We start from the raw sequence: 16,549 nt of genomic DNA, 5'->3' as shown, positions 1-16,549 counted from the left end.
GAAATTGGGAAGAGTCAGCATGGTTTTGTGAAAGGGAAATCATGTTTAACCAATTTATTGGAGTTCTTTGAAGGAGTAACATACACAGCAGATAAAGGGGAGCCTGTAGATGTGCTGTACTTGGATTTCCAGAAGGCATTTGATAAAGTGCCATGACAAAGGTTATTGTGGAAAATAAAAGTTCATGGTGTAGTGGGATAACATATTAGCGTGGACAGAGGATTGGGTTGTTGGCAGAAAACAGAGATGCATAAATGGATCTTTTTCGGATTGGCAGGATGTGACAAGTGGAGTCCTGCAAGAGTCTTTGTTGGGCCTCAACTTTTTATAATTTATATCAATGCTTTAGGTGAGGGGAGTGAAGGCCTGGTAGCTAAGTTTGCAGATGACACAAAGATAGGTAGGAATGTATGTTGTGAAAAGGACAGAAGAAGGTTGCAGCCAGATATAGATAGGTTGAATGAGTGGGCTAAAGTCTGGCAGATGGATCATAATGTGGGAAAATGTGAAGTTGTTTATTTTGGTAGAAAGAATAAAAAAGCTGAGTATTACCTAAATGGTGCAGAGGGATCTACGTGTTCTAGTCACAAAAAGTTAATATGCAGGTACAGCAAGTAATTAAGATGGCTAATGGAATGCTATCCTTTATTACAAGAGGAATTGAACAAAAAAATAAGGATAAAAGCAAAATACTGTGGATGCTGGAAATCTGAAATAAAAATGGAAAATGCTGGAAAATCTCAGCAGGCCTGACAGCTTCTGTGGAGAGAGAAACAGTTATCGTTTTGAGTCTATATGACTCTTCTTCAGAGCTAAAGAAAAAAATAAGGATGTTATGCTTCAGTTATATAGGGCATTGGTGAGACCGCACCTCGAACACTGCATGCTGTTTTGGTCTCCTTCGTTAAAGAAGGATCTAAATGTGTTGGAGGCAGTTTAGAGGAGGTTTATGAGATTGATTCATGGAATGAGCGGGTTGTCTTGTGAGGAAAGGTTAGACAGACTGGGCTTATTTCTACTAGAGTTTAGAGGAGTGAAGGGTGACGTGCTTTAAGTACATAAGATGCTGAAAGGTATCGACAAGGTGGACGTGTAAAGGATGTTTCATCTTGTGGGTGAGTCCAGAACTAGGGGACACTGTTTTAAAATTAGGGGTTGCCCTTTTAGGACAGAAAAGAGGAGATTTTTCTCTGAGGATTGTGTGACTTCGGAACTCTCCACCTCAAAAGGCGGTGGGAGTGAGGTCACTGAATATTTTTAAGGCAGAATAAGATAGATTCTTGTTAGGGAAGGGAGACAAAGGTTATCCAGGGTAGATGGGAATGTAGAATTCGAAACACAAGCAGATCAACCATGATTTTATTGAATGGCAGAGCAGGCTCAAGAGGTTGAATGGTCTACTTCTGCACCTATTTCGATTGTTCATATTTCAGAGTCCTGATCTTCAATGACTGACATTTTGCTTCAGTCAGGTAAAGAGCCCACAGGCTATGTTAATAGCTGAGACCAGGAAATCTTGGAAATTTGGAACCTGATTGGGAAATGTGCATTTTGTGGAATTTACTTTAATTTGCCAGTTCCAAAAGATGCTGGCTGGTCCCAGGTTGAGGTGGACTATGATATTAGCATAATGGATCCCAGGGGAGGCTGCAGAATGAGTTGACTCTGAGACCAGGCTGGTTAATAGATTTGGCTTGGATAGGTTACAAGCTTAGACCAAGCATCAGATCCAGATTTGGCAGGGCTGGCCTTGGGTCAGAAAGTGAGCTTGGAGCAGTAAACTCTAAATTTGATATCAATCATGGATGATGAACACAATCAGAACAGTGATGAATATAGTCACTTTTATTATTAGACAGCAGAATAGGCTTGGTCCAGCAAGCCTACCCTTTTAAATCAGACTGCAGTTTCCTTTTGGTGTCTCTGGGCAGAATGTTCCATTCTTGGTGGGTGTCTTGCTCTCTCCCTGAAAAGTGGTGAAACACCCACCTTAACTCTGAGGAGGAATGTCTACCATATCTTCTACCCATCAGGCACTGGACAGCCGCAGGCCTTCCTCCAGACTGAGGAACCCAGAATCGACTTCCTGCTTGCCAACAGCTACAGACTAATCAGAAGCTAGCAGCTCATGCACTTGGCAGTGCCATGGAGGAGGCATGGCTGCTGCCAGAACAACACACCCCCAGATCCCAAGTATCGCAGAGTGACCCAGGAAAGAGGTAAGTGCTGTTGGAGAGGGAGGAGGTCTTGCAGGATGGGGGTCACAATATGAGGGGGCCAAGCAGGTCAGCAGCATGGGCAGGGGTTGCAAGATTGAGGGATACCCCCACCTACCCCAGCTGACTGCAGCCCATGCAGTTTTACCAGACTGTACAGTCGGCAAGCCCGCCTAGAGCTGGGCCGACAGTAGCGGACATGGGAAGTGGCCCTTAAGTGGCTGATAATGGACCGTGAGCCTTCCCACCCATAATTACTTCTAGTGGAGGCAGGAAAGTGTCCCACCAACCCGCTGCTTTCCTCCTTGCCTCCTAGGGGGGCGTGCAGAAGATTTTGGCCCCTGGAGCAGTATCCACTTTCGTTAAAGGAATGCATTCCATCATTTTTTAAAAGAAAATTTGCCATAGTTTTGGTTCCATCACTCTTGCAAATAATCTGTTCTGCCCAATGGTCTCCACTACCCCTACCCCAACCCCTCCTCCCCAAAAACTGGTAATCCAATCCGTCATCACTGATGATAATGTTGCACCCTATTCCTAAAAAAATCTCAATTTCCTATTTTCTTTTGGCTCCTTAACTTGAAACATTTAAACAATGAGAGCAGGTTACTAGCATAAATGACAAGGGAGATTCAGCAGTCACATGGCTTCCATGGATCAATCAGATCTTTGAATGTGGACGGACTGAGCAACTTTCCATTTATTTTAATGATATATAGATCAATTAGTAAAACTTTTATGCAAAACACAGAAATTGATATTCGAACTGAAGTTATTGGAATACTGGAAGACAGTCCCATTGGAGATAACCTGATAGTACTCATTGAACAGATCTGTGTGTCTCACCTGAATGCACAGTAAAGGATTATTGTGACAGCTGAGAAGATGGCAGAAATTCCGCAACCAATCTGTGAGATGTACATCAGAGATATCAAAACATTCTCATCCAAAGTGTTCTTCTCATGAAAGTCCTTTGGGAAACAAAAGCATAGACAACACTGCGTAACGATTAAATCTGTTTCAATCAGAATCGCCTGTTTCTGGTGCCAGTTCAAAACACTTACGGATAAAGCTACTTGAATATTAGGAGCAGGTCAACTGTGAGTTGGAAAAGGTATCGTAACCTTGTGCAGATCCCTGGTGAAGTTACATTTGGGGTATAAAGTCAGAAATTGGGTCATTCTGGGAGTCATATTTTAGGGCAATTCCTGCAGAGGAATTGTGAAATGTGGTAGAACCTCGATCCAAAAGCCGCCACAAGTTAACTGGGGAGAGTGATTGTAGACACTTCTAGCCACACCACTGACAATCAGCCACTTTGGGATATGTTTGTGGGCATTCATGGGCTAACCCATGAATCTCATCAGACCTGCCTCCTAAGCACACAGGTTTACAGCAGATGTAAATTCTACTTTAGCTTCAAACTGTAACAGAAAGTTTGAAGCTAATTGTAACTGGTGCCTCATATCAATGGAGTTTACCATTTATAAAATATCGGGTGTTTCTGACTTCGGCTGGACAAACCTCTGGCTTTTCCCCTCAGGGCGGAAGGTACAGCTCTGAGCTTCTGCTGTCTCTGCCAGGTGAGCTGCTCTGTTATTGGTGCAGATGCTCGCCCCGAAATTTAAATAACCCTGTGTCCGGGTTTGGGAGTTTGCCAGTTGAAAGCCGTGGACAGAAGTTGCATCCTGCATCATTTCCAGTGGCGCGATTGCATTGGAGAATATCTTCCCAGTCGTGTGCAACTTTAGCTGAAGGTACACCTTCCGAAACTTTGTTGTCTCAGAGTGGATTGAAAGCTGAGCAACCAGGATAAGTTCAGTCCTTGGGGCCTGAGTAGGACGATTCACAAATCTCAACATATTTTCATAGAAACTTTGGCAAAGCAATAGGCAATGAAGACTTTGAAGGAAGGGCTGAAATGCTCAAATGAGGAAAACATTTGAGGGGATTAAGAGGATAGACTGAGGTGCCGTGATGATGGACACACTACCACTTCTCACCTTTAGATCACATACAATGATCAAAAGTCTATAACTTACCAGTAACACAGCAAAGTAGGACAGATGGTTACACTGGCATATGGTTTGATTATCACGCACTGTTGTTTTACAACCAGCAGAATCCCAGTGACCTGTTATGTTATCTGTAACACAAACTGATGGTTTAAAAATTATAGTTTAAGTAGGTTTTCTAAAACTAACTAAAATACTATAACCGACTTTTTGCTTACCATCTTCATTTTCAGACAAGGATACACACCGATGAGAGCAATTATTCTGAAATACAACACATTTGTTTGGTTAGTTTGTGTGTGTTTTATGGTAAAGCTCTTGGAATGTCTATTAAGCTACAGCTACATCACCTTGGAGGTCTGTTGAATACAATGCTCAGTCTACAACTGGAATATATTGCCAATTTGCATCTCACGCTGGGATCAATAACAACTGAGCTGTGTCCTTCCATACTCAGGCATATTTTCAGAGCTCTGCTCCCTGGTTAGCAGTTGTTTAATGTTCTATGATCATAGGTAATAATGGACACTTCCTCATGTCATCAAAAAGACCAAAAGTGAATTTAGAAAGTCCTCAGGAAATTGAGAGACCTTCTGAGCATGTGGTTTTATAGGGCTGGAGCTCCATTGCACCAAGTGTGCACGTAAAGTGGAGTAAAACTAACTATGCTGGGTGGTCTGAAATCTCTTGCTTTACTGCACTAAAATGCCTGAAGTAGACACTTGATGCACGTCCAAACTGATTCACATCAATGCGGTGGTGGCAGTATATCTTGCATCCTGAGTGAGGTGCTTCAGTAAGAGACAATGCAGCACATCAGGTGTGTAGGAAGGAAATTATGAGAAGTTTCAGAAGGTCATTGCCCATAGCCTAGAACGTGTTTATTGGTATATCATTGAGGTATTTACAATATTGAGATGAATGATTTGAATAACCCTCAAAAATGAGTGCAGGTTTTGCAGCGCCATAAATAATGTAATTAATATCCTAACTGCCACACCCACGCAGGCTGGGAAAGTTCCCACGCAGGCCGAGCACAGGTCGGCCCATTTAAGCTAACGTGCATATGTAGCCATGCAAAAAAAATGAAAGGGCTCGAGCACTTACATAAATAGACCACCCACAACAGAGATAAACAGATGGAATGATCCTCAGCAGGGGGCTCAATGTTGTGTGACGCTGACAAACTGTGCTACTTAAAGCCAGCTTGCACCTTTTAAAAAGAAGGGACATTCTGGTTGGATAAGGTGCTGGAACTGGTTGTACAAGGAGTGTGGGAAAGAAGAATAAATTATGGTGCAACTGGACAGAGACCATGTTCCAAGGTTCTCAGATGCTCAGAAGCCACGTAATGCTCGCATAATTGTAGCAATTCATGGAAATGAATCAGCAAATAACATGTAAGTTGTTGATGATCACTTTAATTAGCACTGGTTTGTGTTCCTTCCTGCTGCTGAAGACATGTTCAGCTGTCTGTATTTAACAGATGGCTGGAGGGTTTTGTTTCAAAATGGCCGTGCAGGTGTGAAATCTGCTTGACACGCTGATTGGTGTACTCTGCAAACTTCCAGCAGATGCTCCTTATGTTCACGCTGACACCACCATTAAAATGGTGCCTCACCTGACTCATATCAGAGGTGCATACAAAGGGTGCTGATGCCATTTTGAAGCTAAATCAGCACAGTAACCTCCAAAAAAGCAGGTGATTAGGAGCCGAATTTTGAAGCTTAAATTGTTTGGACAGGATCAACCAAGAACATTACTTCATATTTTACCCAGGGTGATAAATGTTTAGAACAATCTGTCACTTTTGGTCCTTTCAAAACTGAACGAAAGAATAGGAATGTATAAGATGATCATAGGTAACAATGGACACTTCCTCACACAATCAAATAGACCAAAAGTGAATTTAGAAAGTCCTCAGGAAATTGAGAAACTTTCTGAGCACATGGTTTTATAGGGCTGGAGTTTGATTGCACTAAGTGTGCGTATAAAGTGGAGTAGAACTAACTACTCTGGGTGGTCTGAAATCTCTTGCCTTACTGCACTAAAATATCTGAACTAGACACTTGATGCACGTCCAAACTGATTCACATCAATGCAGAGGTGGCAGTCTATCTGCATCCTGAGTGAGGTGCTTCAGTAAGAGATGGTGCAGCAGTTCAGGTGTTTGTTAGTGTGGTAAAAAAAAATAAATCAACGTAAAGGACTTTCCTGATCCTTGAATGATTTCTTACCAGCATCTTTTCATTGTGATTAATCGTAAGATTCATATATTCTGTAAGATTCTGAATGCTTGAGTTTCCTACTATAACTTCAAGTACATTTCCATTTAAAAGGTTAGTGTCATTTACATCCTGTGGAGAAATAAGCCATGAGAAGTGTCAATGATGCACAGTGGTGAAGAATATGACAACAGGCACTTATAACACCTCTAGAATATGTAAATAGGGCCAAATATCACTGACCAACCTAGTGTACTCCTGTGTGAAATAAAATAGTGTGGGAGTTTCTTGATGGTCTGTAAGGTTTGGAGTCTCCCCTTCGTACCCCAAACATGAGCTGTTACTAAGGCCATTAGTGTAGGAGCGGTTGAGTCCAGGAGACCAAGACTCCCAATCACAGGGGTATCCACATCCCATGGCTCTCAGAGCTGGACAGATCAGTTACAATTGTTACATTGACTAAAACTAGATATACTGACCCACTGAATGGCAGAACTAGAACCTACCTGAGGACCCAGGTGTGGGTTATTGATCCAGGCCAGATCACTCACTAGCAATGCTCCCTGTAACCCAAAAGTCCCCATGTAGGCCACGTTCAAGTTGGTCCCTTTAAATTACTGCATATCTGCGGTCATGCAAAAATGTTTAAAGATGGTGTGCACTTAGATAAAGCCACACACTCCGCCCTAAAAAAATAGGGTATGTTGCCCCGTTAGTGTCCCGGGGTCCCGAATCTCTGAAAGCCAGAGTTAATAGCAATGTTCACAATGGAAACATTCCAACACTTCAGACAAGGTGAAGCCTTTGCTGATTTTCAGCACCATGGCATGATCTACCTGACCCAAAAACCCAGTGCCTTGTTTGCAAAGTTACACCTACAATCTTCGTTACCAATAAACAAGAAAGAATCAAACCAGTGTTGGTGTAAATTGCACCGAGGGTGAAATTATGGGAGAATGTATTAGCTGGATCTCTATGCACAGTGGGCATCATATGGGTTTTGTTTTTTGCTGGCTTTTCCCCTGGGCCATTACTCTCCCTGTATTCGATCATCATGTTTGACTTTATTAGCATGTATTCTTTTAAATTTTGTTTTACATTCTTTGCTGATTTTTCAGTGCTTCCCAAATACTACATATAGTTCCTATTTGATTTGAAATGAGCGTATCTCTCCTTAACCCCTCCAAATTTACCTGAAAATCCTAGGTCTGGATTTTCACCACAACTGAGAGGCTCTCTGTTGTCACGCCAACCCTGAAATTTCTAAATCCCGCCCCCGAACATGTAATTTTCCATCGTTGGGGTTATGTCTGAAGTCAGTCTGGGGTTTGCGCATGCGCAATTCAGAGGCAGCTGGTCACATAAATCACCTGCTGCCTCCTCTGAAGCGGGATTTTGGAAGAACAGGAGTGTGGAATCCGTACAGTGCAGATTAGAACTGGGGAGAGGAGGGCTGGACTTGGTAGATGAGTTTGGACAGCCAGCGTATACCTTTAGAGAGATAATGAACTCCTTTGGATAGGGCCCCAGGACACCTTTGGGAGAGGTAAGGCACCATTTAAGATTGTTAAAAGTGAACATGATTATGCACTTTTTACACACGAACTGATTGGAACTGACCAGCTATCAAAGAGTATCCAGCTGTCAAGGAACTGACCAGTTGTCAAGGAACTGTTAATTAGCTGTTCAGCTGTCAAAGTTGTCCCAGAAGTGTAAAACCTGCCTGACCTGTCCAGCAGGTGTGTCAAAGCCATCAAGGAACTGTCCAAGGAGTGCCTATGGTCAAACATGGTGGGTGGGAGCATGGGTTGGCATGAGTTGGCACTAAATTGTCATGGGGGTTTGTGGAAATGGGGATGGGTTGATGGGCACTTTGCATAGAAGTGTGAAAGTTCATGGGGTGGATGGTGGCATGGGTTAGTATAGGGTGGCATGCGTGAGGCATAGGGAGTGTGTAGGGCAGTGGGGTGATGGGTGAGGTCTGGAGACATCTTTTTTGTTTTATTATTATTTTTCACTTATTTAAACACAGTGCTGGGGCTCAGAGGCACGTTTTGCACCCAAGCTGAGTCCGCACTTGGCAGCCTCCACATTAGTTCCAGGGTCACCCACCCAGATTCCCATTTCCTCTTTCCTGAGCCAGGAAATCTCCCGACTCGGCAAACCCAACGCAGGGATGAAAATCTGGACCATAGTTTTCGTTTCTATCTTGGAATTATATTTTTAAATGGACTTTCTTTCAAATAAAACATAAGAGACCCTCAATGTAGCCTTGTATAGAGACAAGTTGGAGCAGTTTTAAAGTGTTTACAAGGCATTGAACAATATAGAAAAGCTATATATGAAGTACTATGTAAGAGTGTGCTGTGAAACTAGGGCAAAGGTGAAAGATTCAAACCGTTGAAAGAAACATTTTGGACAAATGTCAAGGTTTTTCTTTATTCATAGAATTATCACATTTTCAGTGGACCCATGGCAGGAAAAGTGGAAGCACAATCCTTCGAATCAGAAGAGATAGATACTTTGTGGAACCTTGGCCTGAATCTTCTGGTCGGTGTGTGGGGGCGGGCCTATTAAGGTCATTTAATTAACAATTAAAATAATTACCAGGCTTGCCTGTCAACCTTAAGGTTGGCGGGCAGGTGAAGAGCCCAGTCAGCCTTCACATTTCTCATAGAACCTCATCCATAGTCGGGATGAGGTTTCATGAATGGTTTTTAAATGTAATAAAATTTTTTATTAAAATTCATTGACATGCTCCAGCTCATGTGACATTCACATGAGTGGACATGTTTGAATAATTTTTTTTTCTTTATTTCAATTTTTCATAAGCAAAATAGCCTCCCTGAGGCAGCTCTGTGCCTCAGGGAGATTTCTGCGCTCTTTCACGCACATTCTCCCCCTTGATTTTGGTAGATTTGTGAGCTAAGATAAGCTGAAAAGCTTTTCTCATCCAGGTTTACTTTATGACCTTGTGACAAAGTTTCTGATTGCTATTTATTCGGATGCACTGGCATGGCTTTAGGGGAGTAGAGAGATGTTGTATCCATGTACCTGTCATGCACTTTAGCACACATGTTTATGCACACATATCGCCATTCCTACAGCATATAGTAAGCCTTACACAGTCCAAAGTTTTAATTTTCTATCATTTTATAAATGTTGATATTTATACATTCTCTAAGGAGCACAATATCCTCACTATTGGAAGCTCATCTTTTCTCTTTAACTTCTCACATCCATCTGTCACTATCAGTGATTTGGATTCCCAGAATGTGACAGAGAAAAATGTGCTGAATTACTAACAGTACATTGTAGAGTCAATGTTAAATGTGAAAGTGTCAGAGTGGAAACTGATATAATCCTGGGTTGAGTAAGGAATCCCAAAACAGATTGCGGATGTAGCCCTGACCAATGTTCCCTGTAAGCTGAGTGCACTGTGCAGGCTGCTCACTTGTTCCCTTTAAGATATCGAGCATATGCGTACGTATGCACAACATAATTTAAGGGTACCGGGCATTCAGTTGAACAGGTTGGGCATAACAGAAATAATTTGGAGGGGACACTGATCCTGATGATATTTACCCAAGGACGCTCAAAAAAATGGTGACTGTATTCTACAAGCCCCTTACTTACTGGCATCTGCGAATGTCACATGGGCTGGGAAGAGGCAAACGTAATGCTTATATTCCACAGCAGCATTGTATCTGAACTGGAAATTATGATCACATTAGCTTGACTTTGGTTATAAGCAAGTTGTTAGAAGTGAACATTAGAAATACTCTGAACACCCTGACAGAGAAGGAGTTATAGAGGTCCAACTTGTCCACTGCAGAGGAAGGTCTATCTCATCAATCTGAGGGAATTTTTTGGAAGTTACTCAGTTGGTGCATGTAGGTGACATTGTACATCTTAATTTTCCAAAAATTTGACAAGGTACTGCATAACAGACTACTTGATAAGATTGATTCCTGTGTCAAACAGGTTTTGATGTGGGCATGGAATTGGATGCCAACTCATTGACAGAAAGTACCCATCAATGGTTTTGCATAGGGCCTGCCCACTGGTCATAGAGTCATTGTGGTACAGAATGAATCCAGGCAGCCCACTGAGTCCATTTTGGTCCATCCAGTCAGACGTCTTCCCCTGCTCTATTGATTTACTTATTTTTTGTCCTGCAGGCTCAGTGTCAGAACCATTGTTCTTAAACATCTTTATCAATGATCTGGATGAAAGATTTAGGTCAGGAGTTATCTTAATTTTCGTCACATAAGCATCAAATATAACATCATATATGCTCTACATCCTGCTTGCTCCTCCTTGTTGAAGTTATGATTCATCAAATTGCCTCCTACTCTAATTCATTTCCTCTAGGGTTTCAAACATATGGATTTCCTTCCTGTCCTCAGTCTTCCTATGCTCCTAAAAGTAAGTAAAAAGGAGAATATATGAGATGGCAACTACTTACCCCAGCCAATTGTGGCATACAACAGTTAGCCATTAGCATTCACTTTATCCATACAGGAATATGGAAAGAAAAGTCAAAACATACTTCAGAAAAATAAGATGGTGGGCTGGCATCAGCCTGTGGATTGATTGGCCCCTCCTTGTGTTACAAAAAACTCTTTTCTATTTTCTCTTTTTGGGATTGCATTGTTGTGATGTTGGATGACAAAAAGTATTCATTTTATTCCATAATTATGCATTTTTACAAACTTGGGTGCAGTTTGTAAACATTTTTACCTCAAACTGTGTTGTATCATTAAATATTATGAAAGTGATCCTTGATAGATCATTATGCTGCTCCTCAGCTTTCCTGGACAATTCTGCTGGGAGGTCCACCTCAACATCAACATTCCGAACACCAGGGGTTCTTTCACCTACCTATACGATACAAAGAATAACCATTTAATGTATCTGATTGTTTAATTGTAATTTATAGATATAATGGATTTGGATTGGTACATTAGTAAAGTACAAAGAAAAGTATCTTCTCTAATAACACAGTATTTCCTCACTACTGCACTGAAGTGTCAGTATAGATTGTGCTAAGGTGCATGGAGAGGTGTTTGAATCCACCACTTTCTGACCAGGAGGCAGGTGTACTTATAAATAAACAATGTTGTTAAAAAGAATTAAGTAATTGTGTCTATATTTTACCTTTCACTTTATTTAACATTGGTAGAGAAACTAAAGTTGACAAATCCATTGGACCTGATGACCTGTATCCTTGGGTTTTAAAAGAAGTTGCTACAGAGATTTTGCTTGCATTGGTTTTGACCTTGCAGAATTCCCTGGATGCTAGAATGATCCCCATAGATGGAAATGTATCAAACATAACCAAGTTAGTGAAAAAAGTAAGGGACAAAGGAAACAGGGAACTATAGGTCAGTTAGATTGACAGCATTAGTGAGGACAATGCTAGAATCTATTATTAGGACATGATAACAGAACATTTAGAGATTTAATCAGGCAAAGATAACATGAATTTATGTAAGGGAGATTGGGTTTGACAAATATGTTAGAGTTTTTTGAGCCTATAACTAGCAGGGTAGATAAGGGCAAACTAGTGGATTTAGTGTATTTGGTGTTTCAAAGAGTGTCGATAAGGTGCCAGACAAGAGGCTATTACACAAAATTAGGGCTCGTGGGACTGGGGTAAAATATTAGAATGGATCATGGGCTGGTTAATGGAAAGAAAACTGAAAGCAGGAATAAAAGGGTCATTTTCAAGTTTGCCGTCTGTAACTAGAGGGTTACCATAAGGATCAATGCTTGAGCCTCAACTATTTACAATCTATATGAATGACTTAAATTAAGGGACTATGCATAAAGTCTTCAAGTTTCCTGACAAGATACAAAGTTAGACAGGAAATTAAACTGCGAGGAGGACAGGAGTTTGCAGAGGATATATACAAGTTAAGTGAGTGGGCAGGAACATGGCCGACGGGATATAATGTGGCGACTCACAACAAGAAGCCAAGGCTGAACGCCCTTGCTCACATGTTCCCTCCACATTTGCCACCACATGGTCTAACCTTGCAAAGCAAGGATGCACAAGCACGTGGAACGCCAAGGACAGCAGATGGAAAGGATAGGTGGCCTGCCACCTGGAAGCTCCCCTCCCAGCATATCAGTAGCCTGATTTTGACATGTTTTGCAGTTCCAGCACTGCCCCCAAAACAGTACTCTGGGTGTCAGTCTACCACATGCTATAGATGCAGAACCCATCTCAGCACTACCCTCTCATGGTGAACGAGTCATGCACATTATCTGCTGGTCCACCCAGTGAAGCACACATGCTGTGAATGATTCAATGCTGTAACTGCACTCAGAGTTGGGAGAGGTGGGGGCTGGCGCGAAAGTGTACCTGCTGTGTTATGTGACCTCTACCAACATGGTACTCACAGTTCCCGAGTGCAAGAGGTTATTGAAAAGCTTGTGGCACTGGACCCACATGCGTCGCACCATGTCATGGGAGCTGACTATGTCTGCCAACTCCTCTCAGGTACGTTTGGTCATGTGGGGGGGGCCTCCTTCTCCCATCCCTAGGAATGATGAGCTCCCGCCATGCTGCCACCTCCTTCAGGAGAGCAGCTAGGCACTCGTCAGAAAAGCGAGGGGCACAATGCCCCACTGTCCTACCTTCCTGCCTGGCCTGCTCACCAGCAGCGCTCTGGGGAGCTCTTCTGTTTATCATGATACACAGCCTTTGCAGCCATTTGAACAGGCCACCAGGTCGCCATTGGACCCGGTGGTCATTGCATTCCTGCCACTGCCTGCCCACTCCCGCTGTCCTCGGAAGCTACATATCACGCTGGGCGGGCCTTAATTGGCTCACCCACGTAAAATGGCGGCACGGAGCCGATTGCGGGTGGCGATCAGCACCGTCCCCACCCACACCCATTCCCAAATGGCCCACCCAACGGGGAAAAAATTCTCCCCTTGAACTTTCAATCTTTTTACTCTGAGGAGTGAGGGCTACCAACTCAGTCATGGCTGAAACTTTCATCGGATTCTTTCCAGGGGTGGAAGATTATGTGCTAACCCACTGATATACATGTGAATCCAAACCCATAGTAATATGGTGAACTCTTAATTGTGCCAGTAAGCCACTTTGTTGTAGCAAACCACTACAGGGAGTTGAACCAGATAGTCTGTAGCCATTCAAGGAGGTGGTTCTCTGTTGACGTCTCGATGGCAATAAGGGGTGGGAACCAAAACCTGGCAAAGTCAACAATGCCCACATCCCATGAAAGAATATCAAAATATCAAATCTAATGAACAAGGGAGCTCTGCTGGATCTAGTTATAGAGAATAAAATGGGACATCAAATGTCGGGAAGGAGGAGGACCTCCTCGTGAACCTGCTCCTGGGCCTGGCCAAGTTGGCCATTAACAGGTCCAGGCAGCGGGCGATCGACGGGGGAGTCCCGCCCGATTGTTTGTCCCTCTTCCGCGGCTACGTTCGCTGCCGGATGTCCCTGGAGAAGGAGCACGCGGTGTCTGCTGGCACTCTCGAGGCCTTCCGTGCTCGGTGGGCACCGCGGGGACTGGGGTGTTTTGTTGACCCCTTTAATCACATTTTGATTTAAAGTTTGTAAGTTTCCTTTAAACTTTGTTCTTGGTTTTACAGCTGACCTGAATTAGGGGCTGTGCCTGATTTATCCCAATTTTGTTGATTTGGTTTTCATTTAAAAGATTATCAAGCTTAGAATAGTTAGGAAAAGGGGAAGAAACAATTGAATGTTCAAATACTTAACTGGAGGGGGCTAATCTTAGTGAGTTAAAAAGGGATCTGGCCTATGTAGATTGGAATCAAAACTTAGCTAGAGCTCCCTGGATGTCTAAAGCTATCGGGATTAAAATAAAATTACATAAAAATAGACATTGGACAATTGTAAGATTCATAGTACTGTTGAGAACCAAGCTGAATTTACAAAGGACAGAGGAAATCTAAGAAAGGCCTTAAGAAGGCCAAAGAGCGAATGTTAAGAGGGCTGTGGCCCTTTATTTATGAAAATATTACATTTGCAATTTCAACTGAGACAGAGCAAACTGCTTAAAAATGCAAGGTCATATTCCAAAATGAAAGTGAAAAATGAACAAATCACCCTCAGGGGATTTTGAAGAGTGTTGGATAACTTCAAGGAAAACAATCATAGGCCCGTTAGTCTTACATCGGTGGTGAGCAAATTAGTAGAATCAATCCTGAGAGATAGGATTAACTGTCATGTGGAAAGGCATGGACTAGTCAGGGATGGTCAGCATGGATTTGTTAAAGGAAGGTCTTGCCTCACAAATTTGATTGAATTCTTTGAGGAAGTGACAAGAAGGGTTGATGAAGGTCGTGCAGTGGATGTTGTGTACATGGATTTTAGCAAGGCATTTGACAAGGTCCCACATGGTGGATTGGTCAGGAAAGTAAAAGCCCATTGGATTCAGGGTAACGTGACAAATTGGATAAAAGGATGGCTTTGTAACAGGAAACAAAGGGTAATGGTCAATGCATGCCCTTGCGAATGGAAAGTTGTCTCAAGTGGTATTCCACAGGGCTCGGTGTTGGGACCCTTGCTGTTTGTGTTATATATTAACGATTTGGGGACGTGAACGTGGGGGGCATGATTGGGAAATTTGCAGATGACACAAAGATTGGCCGAGTAGTGGATAGTGTAGAGGATAGCCATAATCTCCAAAACGATATAGATGGGTTGGTGGAGTGGGCGGTAAAGTGGCAGATGGATTTTAACATAGAGAAGTGTGAGGTCATACATTTAGGGATGTCAAACAGTATTAAGGATTATAAAATAAATGGGAATATACTATGAGGGGTAGATGAAATGAGAGATCTTGGTGTACAAGTACACAGGTCCCTGAAGGCAGCAGTTCAAGTAGACAAGGTTGTAAAGAAGGCATATGGAATGCTCTCCTTCATTGGCAGAGGTATAGAATATAAAAGTAATGATATAATGTTGGAATTGTATAAAATGCTGGTGAGGCCACAATTGAATTATTGGTGCAGTTCTGGTCACCACATTACAGGAAGGACGTAATAGCTCTGCAGAGAGTGCAGAGGAGGTTTACAAGAATGTTGCCAGGGTTAGAAATGTGTAGCTATGAGGAGAGATTGGATAGGTTGGAGTTATTTTCCTTAGAACAAAGAGGGCTGAGAGGTGACTTGATTGAGGTGTACAAAATTATGAAGGGAATAGATAGAGTGGACAGGAGAAAATTGTTTCCCTTGGTTGAGAATTCTAGAACCAGGGGACATAGATTCAAGATATGTGGCAGAAGGTGTAGGGGGGACATGAGGAAGAACGTTTTTACACAGAGGGTAGTGGGTGTCTGGAATTCACTTCCCAAATTGGTGGGAAGGCAGAAACACTAAACTTTTAAAAAGTACCTGGATCTGCACCTTAAGTGCTGTAAGCTGCAGGGCTATGGGCCGGGTGCAGGAAGGTGGGATTAGAAAGGGCACCTGGGTGTCCTCAGACTGGCATGGACAAGATGGGCCGAATGGCCTCCTTCTATGCTGTAACTTTTCTCTGGTTCTAAGAAAAGTCATCCAGTCCAGGGGTTACTGAGAGAAGTAAGGAAGGAAATTGCAGTGGAGGTATTTGCATAAGCCATTTGTTTTAGTTTTGTAGTCAATCTTACTTGAACTTGGTCAAACAATTGATTTTGTCAGGGAGCAATTTCCCAAATTTCCCCTGATTTGAAAAACAATGTTTTTTGCCTCTCCTTCTAGGCAACATTACTTGGAAGTGAATGGTTGATGTGTGAGGTTGCACCATCAATTGGACTAGGTGGACATGATGGGTCTGATCGGCTTTTCTTGCTCCATTTTGTATGCTGACATTTATTTTCATCATTCTAAATTTGGAGCCATATCTATTCCATCACACCTCCCAATTTCCTGATCTTGGCTGCAGATGTGGTTTGGGATGTAATTAGAGCCCCAAAATCATGAAGAGTGTATTATCTTACCAAGCTAGATACTAGGTACTAGGCTCGCACTGGGTATAAACATTAATGGGCTAATTGGGGGTCTAAATCTCATTTTATTCCTTTTATGTACTTAGAGGTATGTTAAA

General features: G+C 42.5%; 1 protein-coding gene across 1 annotated transcript in view; it reads right to left on the bottom strand.

The window, feature by feature from the left end:
• The window catches only part of LOC121280038 (adhesion G-protein coupled receptor G2-like), a 31,918-nt gene extending 19,003 nt beyond the window's left edge, over window positions 1–12,915 (bottom strand). Inside the window, exons 1-6 of the mRNA XM_041191668.1 lie at window positions 12,865–12,915; window positions 11,200–11,340; window positions 6,469–6,588; window positions 4,450–4,495; window positions 4,259–4,362; window positions 3,063–3,175 (exon numbers count right to left, since the gene is read on the bottom strand). Coding sequence (XP_041047602.1) covers window positions 3,063–3,175; window positions 4,259–4,362; window positions 4,450–4,495; window positions 6,469–6,588; window positions 11,200–11,340; window positions 12,865–12,915 — 575 coding nt within the window. The remainder of the gene's footprint in view (window positions 1–3,062; window positions 3,176–4,258; window positions 4,363–4,449; window positions 4,496–6,468; window positions 6,589–11,199; window positions 11,341–12,864) is intronic.
• Window positions 12,916–16,549: the final 3,634 nt, after the last annotated feature.

Source organism: Carcharodon carcharias, chromosome 7, assembly GCF_017639515.1.
Source record: "Carcharodon carcharias isolate sCarCar2 chromosome 7, sCarCar2.pri, whole genome shotgun sequence".
NCBI classification, from domain to species: Eukaryota; Metazoa; Chordata; class Chondrichthyes; order Lamniformes; family Lamnidae; genus Carcharodon; species Carcharodon carcharias.
The sequence above is the reverse complement of the archived record's forward strand: the minus strand, read 5'-3'. Positions and strand labels throughout refer to the sequence as shown.